At 46.5% G+C, this 25554-nt stretch overlaps 3 protein-coding genes across 3 annotated transcripts; 1 reads left to right on the top strand and 2 right to left on the bottom strand.

The window, feature by feature from the left end:
• Positions 1 to 219: 219 nt before the first annotated feature.
• On the bottom strand, positions 220 to 1174 carry LOC119646625 (probable DNA replication complex GINS protein PSF2). The gene is made up of 2 exons (XM_038047133.1): positions 809 to 1174; positions 220 to 610 (listed from the first exon to the last, which is right to left on the bottom strand). The coding sequence occupies exons 1-2, from the start codon at positions 1051 to 1053 to the stop codon at positions 250 to 252; spliced, it is 606 nt and encodes a 201-aa protein (XP_037903061.1). The 5' UTR covers positions 1054 to 1174; the 3' UTR covers positions 220 to 249.
• A 19-nt stretch (positions 1175 to 1193) lies between these two features.
• LOC119646624 (RWD domain-containing protein 4) lies at positions 1194 to 2117 on the top strand. Its single transcript, XM_038047132.1, has 3 exons — positions 1194 to 1429; positions 1486 to 1595; positions 1665 to 2117. The coding sequence occupies exons 1-3, from the start codon at positions 1319 to 1321 to the stop codon at positions 2050 to 2052; spliced, it is 609 nt and encodes a 202-aa protein (XP_037903060.1). The 5' UTR covers positions 1194 to 1318; the 3' UTR covers positions 2053 to 2117.
• A 7901-nt stretch (positions 2118 to 10018) lies between these two features.
• Positions 10019 to 25260, bottom strand: LOC119661507 (RUS family member 1). The gene is given in 8 exon segments (XM_038070875.1): positions 10019 to 11917; positions 11982 to 12315; positions 24025 to 24181; positions 24241 to 24552; positions 24610 to 24625; positions 24628 to 24747; positions 24802 to 24984; positions 25049 to 25260. Coding segments are annotated over 8 exon segments (1254 nt in total). The 5' UTR covers positions 25119 to 25260; the 3' UTR covers positions 10019 to 11855.
• Positions 25261 to 25554: the final 294 nt, after the last annotated feature.

A 25554-nucleotide genomic window follows, 5' to 3' on the forward strand; every position in this document is an offset into this window, starting at 1 on the left:
AGCAGTCCCGTGGGGAGAGTGGAAGAAGAAGGAGGTGGTTTTAGTGAGTAGAAATCTCACATAACTGTATGGCAGGAGCCAGCAGTAGGTTTTTGAACCTTTCCACCTTCCAGCGATGAAAAAAAAAAGGCAGACAGACAGACGGACAGACAGACACCGTCTCGATTCTAATAAGGTTTTGTTTCACACAAAACCTTAAAAAGATCAAACAAGTTTCGAAACTTTAACAATCTTTATTATACCCTATAATTATATTCTCGACTGTGAATGATAAGAACTAGATAAATTGGACGTATTTAACCCTAAGGACGACATATCCCTTTGCGTTGCAGACGCGACTCTTTGATAGCGTGAAATGTGATCGAGTGCATGAGGAAGTATCGGTCTTATGGCGTGCATTTCCAAAAGTGTTAAATTATCAAGTTTCGCGTAGGTCCCTTCGCCTTTAATGAAAGCATCGACTGAAGTCCGCAGCTTCGACTCTCTGATATCGAAAATGTCCTTGATTATCGTGCGAATCTCATCACACCGTGGAATATCCTCGGCAGCACATCCAAAGATCAATTGCGCTTCAACCATGTAATTGTCGCTTGGCATTTTTGTGAAGAATCTGGGGGAGATTGAAGAAGTTAGTGTTGTTCAGATACTTATGTCCTTATCAGTAGTATGTAGGCTATAGAGGATCCTCCCCGCCAGCTCTGATGACTTGTGTTATTATCAAAAAGCTGTTAAACCTCAATTAATCTTTTACAAATAGTAAACCTACACTATCAGGTAATGATTTAGTTAGTTGGCAATAATCACTTACTTGGAGCGTTTTTCCTCTTCCTTAATTTCTTCGAGTGTGTCGACATCCATCCACTGTGGCGGTACAATCCTGCATTTCCGTTGTCTTCGAAGGTGAACAGCGAGCCAGAGGGGGATGTGCACAGGCAGACCGGCTCGGAAGGGTCCAACGCTGCCTGAAATCAAATGTATCGGATCAAAGTTGAAGTTCGGGACAATGCCAATTTGTGATTTTTCCCCAATGAATTCGATTTCACAAGGATCCATCGTTCAATATTTACAAACACTCCCCGTCGAATTGATCAACTTCAGATGCCTCCAACTGCACAAGTGTCAGGTTTCCCGCCAAACCTCCCAAGGTAAGTTCACGTCGAAACAGCCATGTCTGCCTTCGTGAATGGAAAACATCTTTAATAGAAAGTTGACGTTGACGTCTCAGGTACAGGTTAGGGGAGAATTGTTTTTATTTTTTGATAGCCACCGAGGAGGGTTTTAATTCATTTCGGTAAGGAACCCCTCGAATTTGTGCACAATGTCTGGTGAATGCAAGGAACTCCAGGACGAGGAGCGTGAAGCGCTTGCCTCGATTTACGAGGGAGATGATATGTTCAAGCAAATCAATCCGACGACGTTCCAGTATAAGGTGGGTGTTTGGAAGGGACCCCGTCAACGTAGCTTATTAACTCCTTTCCCTTTCAGTACGGAGAAGACGGCGACAAGAAAGCTTTCCTGGTAGAAATCTCATGGGGCGAAAACTACCCGCAAGAAGCTCCCAATGTGAACATGGATACGTTTTTCAATGGACATTTGTAAGCAATTTCATCGAACCTCGACCCTAAACCCTTTGAGGAAGTTCGCTAAACTTCTTTCTTTTCCAGAGTGAATCCCGTAAAGGAGAAGATAGTGCAGGTCCTAAATGAAGAAGCCACACAATGGCTTGGTTGCGGAATGACCTACACCCTCTTCGAGTGCTTGAAGGACAAAATAGATGAACTCGTGATCGAACAACCCGAAACCACGAGTTGTCCTGTGGATATTTCTTCAAATGTTGATGCATTGAAAATAGCTGACAGTGGGGACCCGGCGTCGAAGAAGGCTCCCAAGAAGGAGCAGCTGACAAAAGCGCAAAAACGGAGACAGTGGGAGCGCACAGATCATAAGGGTGAACGCGCAAGGGGCTGGAACTGGGTGGATATTGTCAAGCATCTTTCGCAGACCGGGTCGAAGGATGATCATATTTCGAATGGGACTAATTTTGGTTCGTAGTAGATAATCGAGGGACTAGATAGCGCTATTGTGTTGTATATAATAAATTTTTGAGGTAACAGAGATGGAATTATTTTTGTTGGGTGCCTTGTCTGCTTGGATGGGTCCAGCATTTGGTGATCGTGAGAATTTGTTCTGCTCATCATATTGTGATTAACAAGCATTTGATGAGCTGCCTCTGCTCTGGACGATATTTTTTAAAATTTGGGTCTTAGCTCTGAGCAAAGGGGTGCGTGGACCAGAAACCAAGAAAGAAACTTCCTTTCCAATTGATCCGGTCCGACATCAAGTGAATGGCGGAGCAAAGATAGGGTCTTATTCTCAGTTGACGCGCCAGAACGGGCCTCGGTCCTGTTGAGAAATGACGCCTGAACGAAGTCAGGACGTAAGTAAATACTTGTCTGCACGCTAAATATTGATACCCTCACTGGCAAGACGAGGGAAAAACAAAAACCCTTTGAAGGAGGAAGGATATTTGCGCTATACAAGGAACTTGATGGTGTGATGGTAAAAGCTGCGACATAGGCGTTGAATGCGATAAAAATGGCAGTAAACGTCTTCATTTTGATAGCTCACACACTCAATTGGTGTTGGTATTACCATCTCTAAGGGATTTCGCTGGTGGTGGCGATTTCGTGAGCGGAAAAGTGATCTCACGGGATTACCAACCATTACAAATGTAGAAGAATCGTGGCACCAAGTTAAGAATACGATCCACAAAGTGGCCTAGGCAGCTCTCTTGGTCACCAAGCAAGGCGCAGCGATTCATCTACCGAGATACTTGGCCTTGGAATGAAGGTGAATGAAGAGACGCTTTTGACATAACTTTCTCGAAAATAGACGCTGGCCAATTGCTAAAATTTACAAGAATGATAATCGGGAAGCAAAGAAAATGATGACTGTTAGCCGAACAGTCCATTACACAGATCTTTACGATAAACTGGACACTAGGCATGGCGAGGGAGAGAAGTATCAACTTGTCAAAAGCCAAAACCACCGCACAAAGGATATTGAACACTCGAGTCTACTGAGAGGGGTGTGGCGCGGCATATTTCGAATGTCGCGAATACCAGCGGACAGATGACGTCACCGGCGCTTTACTCAGTTCAGAACTCGCTACAAGAGTGAAAAACAGAGTAGGTGACGAAAAACGTCAGATAGAAAAAAATGATAGGTGGTGGGCAGTCACGGTGAAAAGAAAAGATTTTCGTGCAGAAAGAAAACAGTTACATACGGAAATCAGTATTATTTCTAATATTTCGAATTATAATTGGAAAAGAATACAAGCTCCTATACTGGTGACCCCGGAGGGAACAGCGCCGCATTAAAATACGTTTAGAATCAAACTGTCCCAGATTCCACCGAGGAACAAAGCGCAGAATAAATTCTCAAATGGAAAGTCTATCGAAGATGGAGGAAGAAGTGCAGCTTTAAGAGGAAACGGTGCCAGCAAGATCCCGTGGACATGCACCAAAGTGCGTGAGAAGCCACCGCAGCCCCCGCCCTCAAGATCAGCGTCATCGCCGCAGGATTCGAAGCCGCCGTCCTCAAGACCAGCGTCATCGCCGCAGGATTCGAAGCCGCCGCCCTCAAGACCAGCGTCATCGCCGCAGGATTCGAAGCCGCCGCCCCAAGATCAGCGTCATCGCCGCAGGATTCGAAGCCGCCGCCGACAAGACCAGCGTCAACGCAGTAGCCGCCGCCACAGCCATCAACAACGGCGCGTTATTATTATTTATAATTTTATTAAAATTTGGTTGTTTTAAAAAAGTGGTAACAATAAAAACAAAAACGCCGCAAGAGACGGCGTCGAGGCGTTTGCATCTTTTCACTGGCTCTCCGCTCTTTTAGCGAGTTTTTGCTTTAGGGTGCGTTGTTGGTTTCGTTTTATTTTTTCGCTCGTACGTGCATTTATGGGTTCGGCCTGCCGTGTCGCCTAGATCAGTTACACCGCGTCTTCGCTTTAACACTCGCGTCGAAAAGAAGTTTTCTTTATAGTCAAGATGTCGATCAACAACAAAGACGCGGCAGGCCCATCGGACCCGCAGCGCATCCCTCCGTTTTGGCGGCGGAACCCCGAACTGTGGTTCGTGCATTTGGAAGCACAGTTCCAGATGTCCGGGATCACAGCGGACGCGACCCGTTTTAATCACGCGGTGGTCGGCCTGGACGAGGAGTCCATCGTGCTCGTATCTGACGTAGTGAAGACGGCTTCATATTCACTGCTCAAGACGGAATTAATCAGGCGCCTGTCAGTAAGTGAGTCAGCAAAACTGGATCACTTGCTGGCAGGCCTAACGTTGGGAGATCGGACTCCCAGCCAATTGCTGCGCGAAATGAAGCAATTGGGTGGGAGTAAGATCGACGACGAGTTGATGAAGTCCCTTTGGCTGCATCGGCTCCCGGAAGGCACCCAGGCGGTCTTCGCGTGTGTCTCAGATTCCTTGGAGGCACTGGCAGCTGCGGCCGACAAAGTGCACGAGGTGCACGTACGCCCGACCATAGCGGCCGTTCAACAGCCATCGGACGAGGTGGGCGACTTAAGGCGCGAAATAGCCGCCTTAACAGCCAGTGTGGCTGAGATGCGGGCGACGCTGGAAGTTCAGCGTTCGGGCGCCAGATCACGAGCTCACTCGCGGTCTGCCACCCGAAAAGGGCGATCAGGTAGCAGGTCGTCAGGACAGTCCACGGACCGAGGGATTTGCTGGTACCACCACAGATTCGGCGATAAAGCCACCAAGTGTACAATCCCTTGTAAATTCACGCCTGCCGCAAAAAACTAGGTCCGCGGGGGGTCCTGGCGACGGCCACCCAGAACGCAGCGCCACATCGCCTAACAATTTACGACCCTCTCAGCAGGCGCAACTACCTCATAGATACTGGTGCGGAGGTTTCGGTTCTTCCCGTACCTCGGCAACATCAACTATTTCCGCAACCGCTCAAATTGGCGGCAGCAAATTCCTCCCGCATCAACACATACGGGTATAGGCAAGTGGACATGAGTCTTGGCTTGCGTAGGACATTTTCGTGGCGTTTCATCCTGGCGGATATCAGCTTCCCCATACTAGGCGCAGATTTCTTGTGTCACTATGGATTGCTGGTAGACTTGCAAAACAAGTGTCTTATAGATTCCACGACTAACCTTAATTCGTCGGGTCAAATGGTATCTCATCCAGGCAATAATCTTTCCGTTCTTTTAGAAGACATTACTGACTCTCATGTGTGGGGTGCGGAAAGGGCGGGGGGAGGGGGATTCACCTTGGGCCCGGAGTTTTCTCGGGGTCCCGGAATAAAAATTCCCTTGAAAACTAGGGACAATAAGGGGACCGCGTAGTTCTCACATTTTATTTCTTGATGTAGAGAAGGCACTTGACCGCCAAAAGAACTGATATATTGGGTTAAATTGGCCTACCACCATCCGAAAAGTGAAGTTTGAAGTGTGGTGGGTATATCAAAACCGCACCGATAGAGTGCTTTCGCATTAGGGGTGGATGATCACTGAGTGAATCTGCCGAAGCACTGCTCCTCCAGTCACAAAGTCAGATGACTCCCACCAATTATCCGTATCGGACTTTGAACCGGAGATTTGAGCAGAAGAAATGTCGAGTGAAGATGCGATCTATCGTGGATTTTCCCTTCGATCGCGGCACCCGGGCCTCGAGCTTTCCACCTCCACGCGTGGTCGAGCCGGTACACACCACTGTCAGTTTCGCGTCCGTTTCTGTTTTCATTTCACGCGATATTTTCATTTTGTATTTTAGGTTTTACTATGGTCACGCAAAAAGGCATGATAGGGACTACAGTGTTCAAAATGTCCCTCAACGATACATTCCCGAGTCTAGTTTGAACAAAGTTGTACAAGTGCGTGTTGACGGGACACTTTAGTAGAGTTACACTGAGGTGCTAGCTAGATTTTGCCATAGCTTACCTAGTACCTACCTAGACAACAAATCGCGTTTCCAGCTGGGAATCCGCCGCCGTCAAGCTCTGGAGGTAAGCAACAGTCAGCCGACGAGCCACGAATTGCGAGACCCTTCAGCAACGTGGCCAAGAGCGAAGATCAATTCTCCGGGGATTTTCTCAGTCTGTGCGTTTCTAAGATCAGCAGCGCGTGGGGGCGTTAGGTTCAAAGTTATCTTTAATGACGAGAGTCCCAAGAGACCGGTCGCTCGCATCTCACATCGCAAGGATAAGCTCAAACTCGTCCAATACTTGCGCCTTCAAAACCTCAGGATTTCCATGGACGCGTGGGTAGTTATCAAGTAGGAGAAACCCCAGACGAACAGCCGACCTTTCCTGCTCCGTATAAATGGAGAGTGCCTGAAGGCACTGGAAAAGGAAGACTATAAAGTAAAGTTTGGAGTCAGGAACGCAAAGGTGAAAGTGTTCCGCTCTGCAAAACCGAACGACGACCTGGATTCGATCGACGCTGCCAACAAGCTGACGGTTCGACGGGGACTGACGAACCGCTCACGTAAATAGATCACGCTGAGAGTAACACAGATAAGTCTTCAACCCTCGAAGTGTGCCTCGGCTAATCTGCTTTTCTTGGTCCTAGAGGAAGACATCGACATCGCGCTAGAACAGGAGCTTTGGATCGGAGACGATCGTTAAGAAAAGTCTGCACGCTTTTCTGTGACCTGAGTTCCAGCGACCCAGTCGTGGTTAAACTGGAGCAGGCTGGGGCAGGGAACATGTATATTTTCTCGCCTTACATGGATCACGATCGGGAAGTTCTTTGAAGCTCTTGGAGCAGACAGAGCTGTGCTGGAGGACGCTCCAGGGGTGGTAGCGTTGCAGTTGACACCGTCGTAAATTCAGTGATGAAACACCCAGCCGCGACAAGCCTTCTGTGTACTGGTGGACCCCAGAAATTGCCGGCTTACGGAGGGAACGTCATAAGCTCCGCCGTTTGGCACAAAGTTTGCACGCTAACGAGGAGGCATACGCTATAAAGGCATAGTCTAGATCAGTAAAAAGGAGACTCCGCAGCGCTATAAATAAAAGCAAAGCTTGCGACCAGATGGACCGCATTGTACGAGCATTGTTCCCAGACATCGTGTACAGGTTGTTGCCAATAGCGCGGAAAGCGTCGAGGATTACCCCCTTTTCGCAATGAGAGTGCTCGAAGAAGCGGTTCTCACTATGAAAAACAAGAAGGCGCCAGGCCCTGATTCCATTCCGGCGGAAGTTTACAAACTGGTGTTCCACCAACAGCCAGACTTGCTGCTTGAGGCGTTCAACGATTGCTTGAAGGAGGGCATTTTTCCTGGCTGGAAAGTGGCCAGACTCGCGCTGATAAGCAAGGGTAAAGGAGACCCGGAACTTCCGTCTGCATACCGACCGCTGTGTATGCTTGACACGACCGGGAAAGTGCTCGAGAAGCTCATCAGGAGTAGACTCGCTGAAGCGGGAACTTATCTCCAAGGCAGTTCGGGTTCAGAACAGGGATATCCACAGTGGATTCTATTATGGAAGTTGTAGATGCGGTTCATCGAGCCGAAGCACACAGCCGCCGATCTCGACGGATAGTGCTCATAACGCTTGATGTCCGAAATTCCTTCATTTTCGTAAGATGGACAGATATGCTAGGCCCATTAGAAAACTCATTCCACGTGCCAAACTATCTCTTGCGGATGTTGATGAATTATCTGAAAGAACGGTCCCTGCTCTATGAGACGCTAGAGGGCCACAGGAAGATGGAAATTACGTCGAGAGTAGCACGGGGATCCATCCTAGGCTGCAGGCGCAAAGCAAACTGGGCATATTGATGCGACGGGTGAACGGATGGACGGCTGTTCACGGTTTCAGCCATGCGCTGGAAAAAACTGAAGTAGCGATCTTGACCAGAAAGAGAATCCCGACCCTACGTCCCATATCGATCGGCGAGTTGACTATAGAGTCAAAACCAGTGGTTAAATACCTTGGTTTAATGCTCGACTCGACTTCTTCGAGCAAATCAAAGCAGCGGCGAACAGGGCTGCAGCTGGAGTCGGCCAATGTCGAATGTTCTTGGCCCTATATCTACTAGGAGACGTCTCCTTATGGGAGCAACGCAGTCGGTTATGCTCTATGGCGCGGAGGTATGGGTTGATGCCCTTGGCAAGAAGGTGCATCCGTAAGCACCTTGCTTAAGTGCAGAGACGGGAAGCTTTGCGAGTGGCGTTTGCTTATCGCACTGTCTCCGAACCGGCCAAGATTGTGATCGCGGGAGTGATCCTAGTTGGCTTCCTGGCCAAGAAGCGAAAAGCTATCGTCTGCCCTAAGGGTGAGAACTTAAATGAGGTGGTTGCCAGTGAAGAACGCACCTTTACCGAATGGCAATTCTCTTGGCAAAATGAGCCAAGGGGCATGTGGACTGCGTGGCTCATCGACAATTTAGAACCGTGACTGAACCGAACGCATGGTGATATTGATTACTTTCTTACCCAACTTCTAAGCGGGCATGGAGGGGTTCAGTCTTACCTGCATAGGATTGGGAAGGCGCGATCTCCTGATTGTGTGTTTTGCAATGGAGTGGTGGACGATGCTGAACACAGATCGAGGAATGGCTTTCATCAGCAGCCATAGGGGAACTCTCGCCAGACAACATTGTCAGAGAGATGGTGAAGAGCGCTGGCAGCTGGGATCGTGTTGCGCATTATGTTCGGGCTCTTCTTATTGCGAAGAAGATTGAACTCGACCGGCGGAGGGACCGGATGGTAAGGGGTTCCCTGAACTAACAATTCCCTTCTCCCCCGCCCCTCACCCCGTTGGTGAAAGGGATTCCCTGACTTTAAGGCTCTGCAAAGCGGGAGAGTTCCGGGACTAGCCCGAAGTAATGTGACAAATGGTTCCAGGCTAGCTCTTTGACGATGAGGAACTGTTTAGTTGGTAGTCCGACGACATACCATTGTGGGAATCCAATATTCTGTGTGTAAACGTATTCACCTGTCCCACTCAAAAAAAAAGAAAAGATGTCGAAACGCTCCACGATTAGCAATTTCGATTCTGCCAGACAGAAGAAACACCGATTGAGGATGCGATCCACCGTGAACCTTCCCTCTCGATTCTGGTACTCAGATTTCGAGTTTTTTGGCTCCACGCATGGTCGAACCGGTATTTTTTTTGTCTATTTTCAGTTTGGCGTCCGCTTCCACTTCATGCTATATTTTTATTTTGAATTTTAGGTTTTTGTACGGTCTCAATGTACCAGATAAAGAATTCGTGAAATTTAGTGACATGATAGTGATTGAAGTGTCCAAAAGTCCCTTCCACAACACATTTCCGGGCCTAGTTAGCACAAAGGTCAGCAAGAGCGTTTGTACGGGCCACTTTATTGCAATCAGATGCTGGCGGACCCCTATGGGCATCTCCGCCATTTTCTTTAGGTTTTGCCATAGTTCATCCCTTATGCTTGATATAATTATTATAAAGTGTGCAAATGTTTTTATCCCTTGCTTCTTCTTTTCATCTTGAAAATAGTGGTGTCGAATTTTCTATTTTTTCCTGTTTTCGAACGATGTAACATAAAACTGAGATCACCGAATATAGAACAAAGAATTTTTTTCTTTTCCATTTAGTGTAGCCCGATGGTATGTGCACATCGCGAGGCATTGTGGGAACGCGACAGCGATCGCCACGACATCTTAGAGCGAGGGAAGTCATGCCGATCCATACAAGGGATTATTTCAGGCAGAAGACACATGGACTCTTGCAATGACTATTGTGTCGCGTTTCCACTCCTCGCACAGCGTACGAAGCCGTCGGTGAATAAAGGTGTCCAAATCACGCCAGTGTTTTCATTTGATGGGAATCCAAGTACCCATAATATGGGTAACCGAAGACATCTAGCGGGAAGCATTCAAAAATTTTTACTCTGTTTGAGTTAGCTTTGCTCTCGTTGTTGACAAACACCAGATACCCAATTTTCTATCGATTTTTCGAGGCATCCAAAACCTGATCAGAAAGTAAAACATTCACGCGATTTTACATTGCTCTCAAATTTTTATTATAATGAACTCGGAAATAAGTTACATCCAAAATAGTTGAGCACCGGAATCTATTGCAAAACTTCCTATTCACCGCGCCAGTTGAAAGAAAGTTTCTTGTGCTTGTTATCATCAGAGGCTCTGCCCTAAAAATACTTTCCACCTAGAAATATCCATGCTTGCTTACACTAAATTGTCTACTCTACACTGAAAAAGTGATAATTGGAAAATATAAAGCTAAAAAACATGACTAGAATCTTTCAAAAAGATTTTCCCTAAAAAAAAAAACACAAACTACTTTCTCGCTGACACAATGCGGATGGTTGGGTCTTGGAACACAAAAAGCTAGTTTCATTGGCTAAATGCAGTTGTAGCTTTTTTCTTTTTTTTAAATTCTAAATATATTTTTGTATTTTGTCTCAGTTAAAATTTCAAAGCCGATTTTATTAATTTTTATCCATTCTTTTCTGATATGCATAAATTTCCTACGAAGGATGTGTGAGAGTGAGAAATGATATCCAAGTAATCCGATTTCGGTTGCGATTCTTGCGGTGTTTGGTTGGAAATTGGGAGTACTAGGGATCAGGATCAGGAAGAAATGTGCCTTGAAAGGAAGTGTCTCATTGTAAGGTTGGATTTGCGGGTTGGTTGCCCTAAACTCAACTTCAAATTGGATGATTCAGGAACACTTTTGGCATTTTTGATTGTCAGGCAATTGGGATTAGCCTAGTATTTTGCCCCAAGCCTCTATCTTGGACTCCTCGCAAAACGAGCGACTGATCGCAGTTAGAAGAAGGGCCGGGGATGCGGTTTACGCCTCAGACTTATCACCTACAACTAATTAAACTATCGAATCACGTTATCATTTCTCATTACAAGTTGGCAACCAGAAATGGTCATAAAATCGATCAACGCTTGGGGTGGAAACGTGTTTATTGCTTTCAGGTTAGTCTCAGTGGTTCAGAGTGGCAAGCCCTCTCGCTTGTAAGGCTGCCCTGATTTTATGTGGGGTCCATTCGTGGTGCCAAGGTTCCACTTCGACCGTTACTTGACTACATCCTCTACGACTATATTAAATACTTAGAACCGATAAAGCGGAATTGAATGGTTGCAAGGCGTTTCAATGATCTAAGCTATGAGTTCTCCTCACTCTTCCTCAGAGAACGATATGATTGCATAAATAGACTTGCTCCTCGTCGCATCTGTGGATGACGACAAGGCCAAAACATTGTCTTAAAATAATTCGTGCATATTTTGCTTTACACTTCTCAATAATAATAAGAACTTTGATGCGGCACTTGGACTTGAAAAAAATACAACTTTGTGCTAAAATACGTTAAAATCTACCGCGAGAAATCTTACGCGTAAAAACTCGACCTACAACGTTACAATTTTTTTTTTGCTTATTTACTTTTCAGACTGCGCGCCGGAAACATCGCAATGAACTCGTTGCCTGCGCAAGTCTGCAGGTCGTGATAGTTCTTTCGTTTTTTTCTTTTGTTTTTATCTAAAATAGCCTCGAAGAGAGAAGTTCAGTAGTCGTATTTGGCTTCTAAGAGTGAAAGTATAAAAAATAGAGAGATCTGGACTTACATGTTTGCAATTGTTTCATATACTTAGCTCCTATGTTTCTCTTAGCTCCTAGTCTACTTTAAAAATGCCCTAAAACGTTCGTTGCTTCGACGACAACATATCTACCTGCGCAAGGAATGCTCTGACTCTGTCTTGTCTTTTATTTTAAAATATATTCTCTCTTATTGTGATTTTGCACAGTGTTGGTCCGTTCGGGATTAAGGTTTCAGTTGGAAGCGGGGGTAGGGATGCGAAGTAGCCTTAGACCTTCCAATCGAGACGATACTCGTCCACGTAGAGAAGGTGGTTTGTCGTGCACCAGCCTGAAAAGGAAGAAAGTTCGAAAATTATCGGATGTTTTCAGATCAGTTGAAAAAGCTTGGTCACCTTCATTCTGGGCCATGTTGAGAAACTCATTCCATTTCTCCTGCACTTCCCAGTAGCGCTCCTTCAGCTGCGATCTATCCTGCAGATATGAAACGGCAAAAAAGTAGGCCTTCAGCACGTCCTGCGGCCGCGTGTCGAAGTGCAGGTACACGCCCAGGTACTTTCTGCTCTCGGCGATGATGAACTTCTCGTGCGGATCAAAGGACGACACGATATTGTCAATGTCGTGACTAGTTTTGAATTGTTCAACAAGGTTTTGGGCAGAGAGACCCATTCTTATGTTCAGCGACACCGAAACGGTACGTCCCAGCGTAACGCGTTCTAATTGGTTCACCTGGAATTGACGAAAAATTTAAGTGCGGTGGAAGTTTGTGGCGCAGCGGGGTTAACAACATTCGAAATTTATTTCGAAATAAATTTCGAATGTTGTTAATTTGATTGACAGTGGCCGCCATCGCCATCGTTGTTCTCCGAGTTGTACAGATAGACACCTAATTAATTTGTATTTTCATCTGTTTAAGTTTTAAAAATATAAAAAGAAAGTCTAGAGATTTCTTTAGTGGTGACCCTGACGTGATTTGAATGAAAAGCTGTTCTGAGAAGCGTTTCAGATCATTATCAATTATTCCCGCATTTCTTTGGTTTGCCATTTTAAACCTGCATGAAAGACACGATCCACAAAGCGGCCTCTGCAACCCTCGGGGTCACCAAGCTGGGTAAGCGGTACATCAACCGAGATACTTGGCTTTGGAATGATGATGTTGAAATGAAGGTCCGTGAAAAGAAACGCCTCTACCACAAATTTCTCGACGATAAAACGCCTGCTAATTGGCAAATTTATAAGAATGCCAACCGGGAAGCAAAGAAAGCGGTCGCTGTCACCCGAGCGAACCATTTCAAAAATCTTTACGATAAACTGGACACTCGGGATGGCGAGAGAGATCTGTATCGACTTGCTAAAAGCCGTGATGAACACACACAGCATATCGAACACTTCTGTTGTGTTAATGACAAGAACGGTACTTTGCTTACCAACCGTCGAGCCGCAACGGATAGATGGCGAGAATACTTCGAGCAGATTTCAACTGAAGAATTTGCTCATCCTCCACTTCCACAATCATTGCCGACATTTGGAGCAGTTCCACCAGTCAGCGCAACTGAAGTCGAGGAGGCAATAAAACAAATGAAATCGGGGAAAGCAACAGGACCTGACGACATCGCATCTGAGCTCTGGAAAGCGAAGAGCTGGGATCCAACACTGTGGCTCAGTGAATTCTTTAACCGGGTTATTCAGGAAGGAAGAACACCATCTGACTGGCAAGAAAGTACCACTGTTCCAATATGGAAAAAGAAAGGTAGCCCAGCAGAATGTTCAAATTACCGTCCGATCCGGTTACTTTCCCATACCATGAAGATTTTTGAACGCATTCTTGACAACCGTATTCGCGAAATCGTTGAAATAACCGTGAATCAAGCCGGATTTGTCAAGAACTGCGGAACTACTGACGCAATACACGCTGCGCGGTTACTCATGGAGAAACACCGTGAGAAGCATCGCCCTCTTTACATTGCCTTTCTGGATCTAGAGAAAGCGTTTGACCGTGTACCACACGAACTCATCTGGTATGCTTTACGACAACACTTCGTGCCAGAAGAACTCGTGCGCTGGGTTCAATTGCTCTACCACGATCCGAAAAGTAAAGTTCGAAGTATGGCGGGTGTATCAAAACCGCTTCGTGTCTGTTGGAGTTCATCAAGGAAGTGCCCTCTCACCACTCCTCTTTGTCCTTGTTATGGACACCGTCACACAGGATATCCAACGTCCAGCGCCCTACACACTGCTTTATGCAGATGATGTTTTCCTAGCATCTGATAGCAAAAATGATCTCGAACAACTTGTTCAAAAATGGAATGATCGCCTCATGCAACACGGTCTCAGATTGAATTTAAACAAAACTGAATTTTTGACGACCGATCCCCATGAAACAGGCACAATCACTGTCAGCGGCAGTGATCTGCCCAGAACTGAGCGATTTAAATACCTCGGGTCAACGCTATCAGCCAATGGAGAGCTGCGTTATGAAATTGCTTCACGCATTAACGCAACCTGGATGAAGTGGCGTTCCACAACTGGTGTCCTTTGTGATCGACGTATCAACGAACGTCTCAAATCTAAAATTTACCGCAATGTCGTCCGTCCAGTCGCTCTCTATGGTTCTGAGTGTTGGCCGACCATAAAAGACAATGAACGGCGTCTTGCGGTAATGGAGACGAAGATGCTACGTTGGACTAGTGGCGTCACACGTTTGGATCACATCCGAAATGAGGATATCCGCGATCGTTATGGGGTTGTACCGATCGTGGAAAAGTTGCGAGAGAGGCGTCTTCGATGGTATGGTCACGCAATTCGCGCTAACGAAAATTCACTTACCAAGATTCGTCTGAACATCGAAGCCGATGGGAAACGACCAAAAGGCAAGCCGAAACAACGGTGGCTTGATACGCTGGATGGGGATTTAAAAGCCTCGAGATTGCATTCAGTTCAGGCATTTGATAGAGCCAAATGGCGAAGCCAATCACGACGAGCCGACCCCGCTTGTGAACGGGACAAAGGCTGAAGAAAAAGAAGAAAAAAGAAGATTTACCTTGGAACGGATTTGGCTTCGACTTTCGATCAGTTTGGTGCTTATAACCGATTAGTCTGTTGTGCGTAATCGACGTATTCAGCCCTGATATTCGGATGGAATTTGGTATAGACCCGCAATCCGCAAAGGTCGTCACGAAGCACATATCGGGCATAGTATTGGTGATCTCCACATCCAAGCTATGACCCAGACCGCTTTCTACAAGTACCTAGAAATTCTGGAAGGAACCCATGCTCGAGTAGATGATTTGAAAGATTCTAAATATTGCCATGCACGAAGACTGAACAGGGAAATGTCCGGCGGCGGATATGTACTACATGTCCAAATTACCAAAGCATTATCAAAATTCTTGAGTAGAGCGAATGAACCTTCCTCGTGACATTGAAGGCAGGTACAATATCGCCGTCAAATCGCGTAGTGAGTATTTTTACAGCAAGGGACAGACGAGTAGGTGTTTGTAAGACAGATTATGGATTGACTACACTAAACTTGAAGGATAAATCGTTTAATCCTTTGAGTGTAGTGATGTTAGACCAGGAGCGAAGTGATGAGTAAAAGTCGTAGGCGAGACACGATAAACATGTTCATGGTTTTTTTCAAAGAGTTGAGTGACGGTTTCGTCCAGGGCAGAGGCAACTCATCAGACGCTGCCTCACCTCTGCCCTGGGAGTAGCGTGAAGAAAACAGCGACAGGTGGTAATTACTTCATTTATATATAATCGTCGTCTGTTTAGACCTAAACTAGACCGAAGTATTTCGATTGCTGCTCCTAGGGCAGAGGTGAGACAGCGTCTGATGAGTTGCCTCTGCCCTGGACGAAACCGTCACTTAACTCTTTGAAAAAAACCATGAACATGTTTATCGTGTCTCGCCTACGACTTACGGCTGAATACTGGACCAAACCGTCTGTTAACTTTTTTAAAAAACTTGGGTGTTTAGATCAAAAAGAGGAGCCATCCACAAGAGAAGAAGTGAATTGGTTCCCAAATTGTCCGGTCCATTATAAAGTGGGTGCGAGCTCGGAGTCCTGCATCTTCAACAAAATATTATTGGTTTCTGCCAGTCATTTGTCAGCTGTGTGCTAGGGATATTTTTGCGGATGCCGAGGGATTTATGTACGCAATCCAGGGCGCCATGATGCTACTAGTGCTAATATTGGCTATGCGCATATTTTATTCGCATATTCGCCTTCAAAGGCGATCCTTTATTAAATTCACTTAAGACATCTGTTTGAGTTCGGTCTCGCACTATTGAAATTTTATGTACCACTTGTGGTGACAATGCTGTAACCGAATGTGTGTTTCAGCAGAAATTGCGGCGATCATCCACATGCGCATGAAAGTGACGAATTCATACTGGCATTTAAGGAGGAGCACAAATTAACTCTTGACGAACTATTAGAGACATTCAGCGTACACCTTACCACCGAAGAAAGGAGAATCCGATTCTCCAAGAACGTGGAGAACCGCTTGAACGATTATATTCAACACCTGAATAGGCAAAAATCGGAAAGTTTCCTTTCCCATTTGGTCACTGGAGATGATAAGGGGATGTTTTGCAAAATGTTGATTGCCGCAGAACCATTTGCAAGAAGGACGAAATAGCACCATCGACATCAGAGTAGGATTTCACCTCCAGAATTGAATCAGTGCACACTCCTTTGGAAGTAAACCAATTCGCGAGAAAAGGTAACACAAGTAGGTAAGAGGAATTAGCGGTTTTCTGTAGCAAACCTTTCAGCACGAAAGGGTAGCAAACCTTTCAACACGAAAGGGTAGCAAATGGAATTGGAACACTGCGAAACAAGCGGTAACCCGTGAAAAAGCGGAGCTGCTATACTGTCCTTTTATAACTTCAAAACACTTGACATGGATGGCTTCCTTTCACCAATAGTAAAGGAGAGTATAGACCACATAGAACGTCTTCTAGGAAATATTTTCCTAGTATATCTTGTTCTGAGCTACATGTCCACCTCTTGGCAGAAGATGAAGGTAGTCTTCGTATAAAAGCCTGAGAAAGATGCCTGCTCACACTCAAAAAAATCAGGCACATCAGCTTAACATTACTCTTTTTAAAATATTTGGAAAGATTAGATTTGCATCACACTCTCAAGAAGGCGCTAAGCCTGCATCCACTAAATGTAAATTAACATGCTTACCAGCGTGGAGTTTGCTTTCCATTCTTTCATTTCAAAGATAAAGGCTGCAACTCTGAAAGGACTTTGCGATGGAGGTGGTCGTGGAAATTGAAGGGGCCACCATGCACGAGAGCAAGGAGCAAACGTGTAGAAGTAAGCTGAAAAGAGACCGCTTTGCAGATTGTATTTTTAACTTGGTGCCATGATTCTTCTATATTGTAATAGTTGGTAATCCCGGAAGTGAGATCATCTTTTCTTTTTTCTCACGAAATCACCACCACCAGCGAATCCCTTAGAGATGGTATAACAACACCAATTGAGTGTGTGAGCTATCAAAATAAAGACGTTTACTGCCATTTTTACCGCGTTCAACGCCTATGTCGCAGCTTTTACCATCACACCATCAAGTTTCTTGTACAGCGCAAATATCCCTGTGCCTCTTCCGAAGGGCTCTGATTCCTTCGTCTTGCCAGTGAGGGTATCAATATTTAGCGTGCAGGCAAGTATTTATTTACGTCCTGACGTCGTTCAGGCGTCATTTCTCCGCCATCCAGTTGATGTCGGATCGGAATCAATTGGAAAGAAAATTCTTTCTCGGCTCCTGGTCCCCGACCCCTGTGCTCAGAGGACCCAATTTAAAAAAATATCGTCCAAGGTAGAGGCAGCTCAATCAGATGCTGTGTAATCACAATATGATGTGCAGAACAAAGTTCCACGATCACCAAATGATGGACACCATCCAAGCAGAAAAGGCACCCAACAAAAATATTTGTATCTCTATTACTTCAAAAATTTATTATATACAACACAATAGCGCTATCTAGTCTCTCGATTATCTACTATGATCCAACATTAGTCCCATTCGAAATATGATCATCCATCGATCCCGTCTGTGAAAGATGCTTCACAATATTCACCCAGGTCCAGCCCCTTGCGCGTTCAACCTTATAGATCTGTGCACTCCCCCTGTCTCCCTTTTGGCAACCTTTGTCAGCTGCTCCTTCTTAGGAGCCTTCTTCGCGGCCGCATCTCCACTCGTCAGCTATTTTCAATGCCATCAACATTTGAAGAAATATCCACAGGACATTTCTTTGGTTGGCCATTTTAACCTGCATTTACCTTGGAACGCATTTGGCATCGACTTTCGATCAGTTTTGGTGCTTATAACCGATTAAAAGTACATAATTCTGCGAGAAAGGAATCGCAACCGTAGATCCGAGAAGTCGGCCATTAATAGGCTGAAAACCCCCCTCAGGCGCGCGATAAGCAGTCCCAAAGGAGTTCAAGAAGCAATCTCTCGTTCATATCATCCATCCCCGCAGTAGTGACGAGCACCATCCAGATTCGTCCGTCGTTTGTCTTTTTGACGTGAATAACGTCTTTAAAATTACTTTCAAAGGGACGCAATCCAAAAAAAAGAAAGATAACAAAATCGGGCGATACAGTTTCGTGTTGTAGCTATATATCTATCATCCCCACCGAAAATTCAATTATACCACTGGATAGCTAAAAAATCAAAGAATTCGTTACGATAGGTAAGGACTGTGACACGTCACGCGCGGGGAGAGGACAGCCCCGCCATTGTGATGCGTATAGAGATTTCCATTTAGTATAATTTTCGATTCGGTGAAGCTCGTCAGCTCTATCAAAATCTATCGATTATATTATATATATCGGGTTGGGGAAAAAGAAATGTCGTATTTTGTCAATAGATGGCGACACTTAAACATATTTTGTGGTGTACTTATCGCATCATCTATACGTCATACTATGCGGCAATTTGAAGAAGACAATCTGTGCTACAAGTGGCTCTTAGACAGTGTTGTGATCGTACGTTTCAGTCTCAAGTTATAACGCATCAAAGATGGAGTCCACCAAGCAAGAAATTCGTCATATTTTACGTTTTTATTACCTGAGAAGTAAAAATGGAACGAAGGCGGCCGAAAAAATTTGTGAAGTTTATGGGCCCGATACTGTAACGATTCGCACAGTACAGCACAGTGTTGGTTCGATCGATTTCATTCTGGTGTAGTGGATGTCGAAGATACACCCCGTACTGTTAGGCCAATCGTCGTAGAAACCGATAAAATCGTCCGAAATCATCCAAGTAGACCGGCATGTGAGTATTCGCTCGATTGGCCAGGAACTGGGTATAGACCATCAAATCGTTTGGAACCATTTGCAGAAGATTGGATTCCAAAAAAGCTGTATGTTTGGGTGCCACACGAGTTGACGCAAAAAAATCTCTTGGACCGAATCAAGGCCTGCGATGCACTACTGAAACGGAACGAATTCGACCCATTTTTGAAGCGGATGGTGACTGGTGATGAAAAGTGGATCAAGCGCGGCAAGCCGGCCCAAACTATTGCCAAGCCCGGATTTACAGCCAGGAAGGTTTTGCTCTGTGTTTGGTGGGATTGGAAGGGAATCATCCATTATGAGCTGCTCACTATGGCCAGACCCTCAATTTGGTCCTTTACTGTGAGCAACTCGACCGTTTGAAGCAGGCTATTGACCAGAAGCGGTCAGAATTGGTCAATAGGAATGGTGTTGTGTTCCAACAGGACAACGCTCGGCCTCACATATCTTTGATGACCCGCCAGAAGCTACGGGAGCTCGAATGGGATGTCCTATCGCATCCACCGTACAGTCCGGACCTGGCTTCAAGTGATTACCATCTCTTTCGGTCCATGAAAAACCCTCTTGGTACTACTAAGTTGGCCTTAAAAGAGGCTTGCCAAACTGGAGGCAAGGGGGGGGGGGGGGGGGGTATAATGAAGTTGCCTTTTAAATGGCAACAAGTTTGCGAACAAAATGGCGCGTATTTGACCTAAATCGGATATTTAAGTATACTAAATAAAGCGTCAAATTTCGATCACAAATACGACATTTCTTTTTCCCCAACCCAATATGTCGTTACAAATGATTGCATGTACATCTTTCAGGTATCTTAGAAACGAATTTTAATCCCAGCCTAATTACATTTTATGTTATATTTATTCTATTGATCCTGGTAGCCGACATTGCGAAATCGGCCTCTTACACACTGTTGTAGACCGCTAACGCCTGTCGGTAAGTGGGTCATTTAAGCTGGATCACTTGCTGGCAGTTTGTCGTTGGAGGATCGAACTTTCACCCCAATTGCTTCGGGAAATGAGGCAATTGGGTGGGGGCAAGATCAACGACGACTTGTTAAAATCACTGTGACTGCGACGGCTCCCGGAGGGCACCCAGGCGGTCCTCGCGTGCGCCTCTGGTTCTTTGGAGGCGCTGACGCACGTGCGTCCAACAATAGCGGTCGTTCAGCAGCCTTCTGATGAAGTTGGCGAACTGAAGTGTGAAATAGCCGCGCTAGTGGCCAGTATGGCTGAAATGGGACGACGCTTGACGCTCAGAGTTCGGGCGCCAGGTCGCGAGTTCGCTCCCGCAGGTCGTCAGGACAACCTACGGATCGAAGTATTGTTGGTACCATTGCAGATTTGGCGAGAAAGCCACCAAATGTACGATTCCGTGTAAATTCGCGCCTACCTCAAAAAACTAGGTCCGCGGGGGGTCCTGGCGACAGCCACCTAGAACGCAGCGCCACATCGCCTAACAATTTACGACCCTCTCAGCGGCGCAGCTGTCTCGTAGATATTGGTGCGGAGGTTTCGGTTCTTCCCGTACCCCGGCACCATCGACTATTTCCCTCAATCGCTAAAATTGGCGGCAGCAAATTCCTCCCAAATTAACACATACGGGTATAGGCAAGTGGCCGTGAGTCTTGGCTTGCGTAGGTCGTTTTTCGTGGCGATTCATCCTGGCGGATGGCAGCTTCCCCATACTAGGCGCAGACTTCTTGTGTCACTGTCAGTTGCTGGTGGACTTGCAAAACAAGTCTCTTATAGATCCCACGGACCAATCTTAATTCGTCGGGCCAAATGGCATCTCACCCAATTTACAATCTTTCCGTACTTTTAGAAGACATTACCGACTCTCGTCTTCGGGCACTTCTCCAAAAGTTCACCCGGATTACTACCGAGTGTAGTCTTTCTAAACCAGTGAAGCATCACATTAACACCACTGGTTCCCCGATCTTCTCGAAGTGCGCCCCTACTACCCCAGAAGCTGGCTATGCACGGAAAGAGTTCGAACAATTTATGCAACAGGGTATTTGCAGACCCTTCGAACAGCTATTGGTCTTCCCCAGTCCATATGGTCCCTACGCCAAATGGCGCCCCTGTGGGGATTACAGAAGGCTAAACGCGCAGATTGTTCCAGACCGATGTCTTATTCCTCCCATCCACGCCTTTGCGCATCATCTCGCAAACCTGCGGCATCTTTTCGACCTTGGATTTAACCAAGGCCTATCACCAAATCCCTGTAGCTCCAGAAGACGTTCCAAAGACGGCAATATGCACACCCTTTGGACTTTTCGAGTTCACACGGATGACTTTGGGGTGTTCAATGCGGCGCAAACTTTTTCAAAGGTTCATCCACTCAGTCCTGCGAAGCCTCGACTTCTGTTTCGTATATTTGGATGATGTTTTGGTCGCTTCTTTCTCATAGTCTGAGCACTTAGCCCATCTCGAGTGCATTTTTCAACGTCTCCTTGAGGCCGGTGTAGTCCTAAACGTTGAGAAATGCAAGTTTCTCCAGACACAAGTGAGATTCCTCGGTCACTTCATTTCTCCTGAAGGAATTCAGCCCGACCCAGATAAGGTTCAAGCGAACTTAAGCTTCCCGCGTCCGAAAACTGGTGATGGTAAACTTCTATCGTCGTTTCCTGCCCAAGGCCGCCCAACACCAGTCCGTTTTGAACGCGTACTTGTCTGGCCCCGAAACAAGGACACATGAGAGATTGTGTGGTCTGAAGAGGCTGTCCGCGCGTTCGATAAATCCCGACAGCAACTGTCTGATGCTACAATCTTGGCATTTCCTCGACAAGATGCATCCCTAGCCGTTTTTGTTGATGCCTCTGACATCGCAGTAGGTGCTGCTCTTCACCAAAAAGTGAATCAAGTCTGGCAGCCGTTGAGCTTCTTCTCCACACAGTTAAACCTCGATCAACGGAACTGCAGCACTTACGATCGAGAACTGCTCGCCGCGTACTGGAGCATTAAGTACTTCCGATTCTTCCTTGAAGGCAGGCCGTTCACAGTGTTCACCGACCATAAGCCTCTCAAATATGCTTTGAAACAAAAACCAAACAAAGCGTCCCCTCGTCAGCTTCGACACCTGAGCTTTATAAGCCAGTTTACGTCAGACATCCAACACGTGTCCGGCAAGGACAACATAGTTGCTGACGCTTGTCACGTGTCTCCGAGGTTAACATCCCCGCCGCACTCGACTTCTCGGCTATTGCCAAGGCGCAGGGGGATGACTCAGTACTTCAGAACATCAAATACAAATTTCGTGAGTTGCCATCTTCGGCTCGAACCTCTTTCTATGTTGCGAAGTCTCGAAAAAGGGGACCGCGGCCATACATTCCGGCCACCTTTCGCAAGGAAGTGTTCCACGCGGTTCGCGACTTAGCCGCATCCAGGCATCAGGACAACAAATCGGTTAGTCATCAAGGAATACTTCTGGGCCTTCATGAACAAGGATGTCAACTCCTGGGCCAGAGAGTGCATTGCATGCCAGAAGTGTAAAGTCACCAGGCATGTAAGGAAGGAGGTGGGCTCATTTCCCCGCTCTACCAAGCGGTTCCACTCCATACGCCTCGACATAGTAGGACCTTTGCGAGACTCGCACGGTTACAAGTATTGCCTGAAGCAATACCTCAGAAGGACATTACGGCGCAATCTTGTGCCGAAGTCCTCTGCCGAGAGTGGATCCCTTGCTTTGGGTCCCTGCAGTGGTCATCACTGACCAAGGAATGCAATTTGAGTCTACCCTTACTCGGAGTTAGGCAAACTCCTGGGTTTCAAACGTCAGCGGACTACGGCATATCACCCACAATCCAATGGGTGCTAGGACGTTGACACCGGACGCTGAAAGCCGCCATTATGGCATGCGACGATCCGTCCTGGACTCAAGTCTTGCCTCTCGTCCTACGAACAACCCGCCGAGAGGAATTTGCTGCCAGCCCCGCGGAGCTGGTATACGGGGAGAACCGAAGACTCCCAAGTGATCCGGTCTTCGACAAGAGATCGATCTCACAGATTCGGGATTGCTGCGCCTGCTGAAAGACAACCTTTCGCCACATGAAAGCCACACCTTCCACACAACTCGTCTGCACTGCTGCGCGCCCAGGGAGCTGGACACGTGCACGCACGTCCTGGTCAGGACGGATGCTCGTTCGGAAGAAGCTGCAGCCTCCATACGAAGGCACGTACCGTGTTCTCGAGCGTGGAGAGCATTTCTCCAGCTCGAAATCGGGGACAGTGAAGTCCTCGGTGTTTAACGTAGGTACCTGTCTTGAGACTGAATCCTACGGCCCTCTTCAGGTACGGATTGATTTTGTGACCCACAATCAGAGCCCCGTTGAGACAAGCGCAATGGTACCAGTCTATACCAAATGCATGGCTTAGCATTCATACTTGTGGATGCAAGAATTACCTAAATCTCTACCGAACTAGGAGTACGGCACCCGTGTGATACGCAACACCACGTCGAGGCCCGAAGGTGTCTTCTCGCTTGAACACAGCCACCATGAAACTCCACAAGGGGCCAACCGCAACAAACCGAGCTGTACTCATATACGACAGGAATTCTCCTGAAGTATAAGAGTCCAGGGGCTACCTCGGTTCCCATGGTACCAGTATACCCCTGGTAAGGTTTCGCGACCGAAGCCACTTCAGATGAGTCCCCGTGCAGGACTCGGGGTCTGCTCGCCCTTGCTAGGCCTCGGAGCATTCGCCTACTGCATCACGGCCGGCAAGCCCAATGCAATACAGCGTTTCCCGGTGCCACCACGTGGAGGTTCTCCTGGGCCACTTGGTTTTGGTTCAGCCGACAGGGTTGCCGCCCCATCTTCCTCCCCGCCACCTCAGAGCACCAGATCGGGGGACAGAAAAGGCTGTCTCCTTATCCAGGCTGAAGCCCGTTTGCGCCCCAAATCAACGGCACGTTCGCTTCGCAGAATGATGGCGAACGCAGTTCCGGGTTCAGCCCTAGGTTTCATCTGGAGGCGGAGTGATATGGCGCAGCGGTGGTTAACAACATTCGAAATTTATTTGAAGATTAATTTGTATTTTCATCTGTTTAAGTTTTAAAAATGTAAAAAGATTTTAAAGAAGAATTCTAGAGATTTCTTTAAGTTTATGCTTCGCAAATTTACCTTCTGAGGGGGCAGCATCCTATTCGACCGGAAATACTCCTCCAGTGCGATCAGGTAGCGCGACTCATTGAATGTTTTCAGACAAACAGCTTTAACCGCTTTGATATTCGCGTAAATATGAATTAACGTGACCAAGACGAAAACGGTGTAGAGCATTCTGAAACCAAGCCCAACTGAATTTATCTATTCTCGCTGATTTCCACCCTAAAAACTTACGTCTGACTCTTGATTACAGAAAGCAAATAGAGCCCCAGAAACGAAGCTATCAAATTCACACAGGTCTCTTGCGCGCTGTCCTTCGAAGCGACATCAGCCAGGTTCCCGCGAACCGCGTGATGTTTCGTCAATGCAGCTCGAGTGGATCCGCCCGCAACCCCAACGAGCGCCTTCAGGGTGGTAGTGCCGCACAGGATAAAAGTCGAGTAGGTTGAATACTTCGGGAGAACGTATATTTCGATCCCCATCGCCAAATCATTGATAACATCAGCCCGCAATCGCCATTTCTTGGATTCGATATCCAACTCGGTCCTAAAAATGTTTGGCTATCATTTATCAAGTTTCAAGAGAGGACATCATTCACGTTACCCTTTCCACCAAGCAATAGAATCTTCCCGAAGTGGCCAGTGCCCTCCTTGAGCACCCAAGTGGCCGTCGCCGACAGCGGTGTGACCACTTCACTTCCAACTCCGATTCCCTTCAAAATAGCGTGTGTCGTCAAAGTTCCTGCAATCGCAACGATTAGTATCCTCAACACATACGGCAAACAACCCAATTTACCTGATATCGTGCTACAAAACGCCTGGATAGTGTCCCAAATCTGATAAGCCAAGTAATCATCGCTCACACTGTCTGGATATCCTTTGGGCAAGAAGATTCCCTGAAAGAACTTGAGCAGAGCGAATCTCTCACGATACACCAACCGGTCGCCCTTGAGTGGCACCCGAACGATGCTTTTCTGATCTACTTTAGAAGAAATTCATTCAGATTCAGGATAAATTCGTGGGTGTCCTTGTAAAACAATCACCTGCTGGGGTCACGTAGAGGATTTCCTCGCCTTTCGTTCCGTACTGCTCGCGAAAGTGTATTTTCATCATTGGGAAGGAATCGTGTTTGATTGACTGCCTAGAGGGTTCCTAGTCCTACTCGCGGAGTAGTAGAAATTCCACGTCTGAACTATAAAAATTGACTTATTTCGATCACAGTTGTCACATCCTACAAACGACTGGCCCTTGACGTTTCCATAACAATTCTGCGCGAAAATATTGAATATGTGGTGGTTGGAGTCTTTGCTTATGACCGAAAGTTATGTTGTTTTCGGGCATGGATACGTCCATGGAATTGGATATTGACGAGGGCACACATGATTGGAAATGTTGCTAGGAGGCCGGAGATCACTATATTCTGCAAGGATATATATAGATGGAATCACTACGAAGAAGGAGGTTCGTGAGCCTTGGAAAGATAGTTTGCCCTTATTTAACTACAAGATTTAATGATAAAAACTCTAAGGGAAACTTATAGTGGAACACA

Source organism: Hermetia illucens, chromosome 1 (assembly GCF_905115235.1).
Source record: "Hermetia illucens chromosome 1, iHerIll2.2.curated.20191125, whole genome shotgun sequence".
NCBI classification, from domain to species: Eukaryota; Metazoa; Arthropoda; class Insecta; order Diptera; family Stratiomyidae; genus Hermetia; species Hermetia illucens.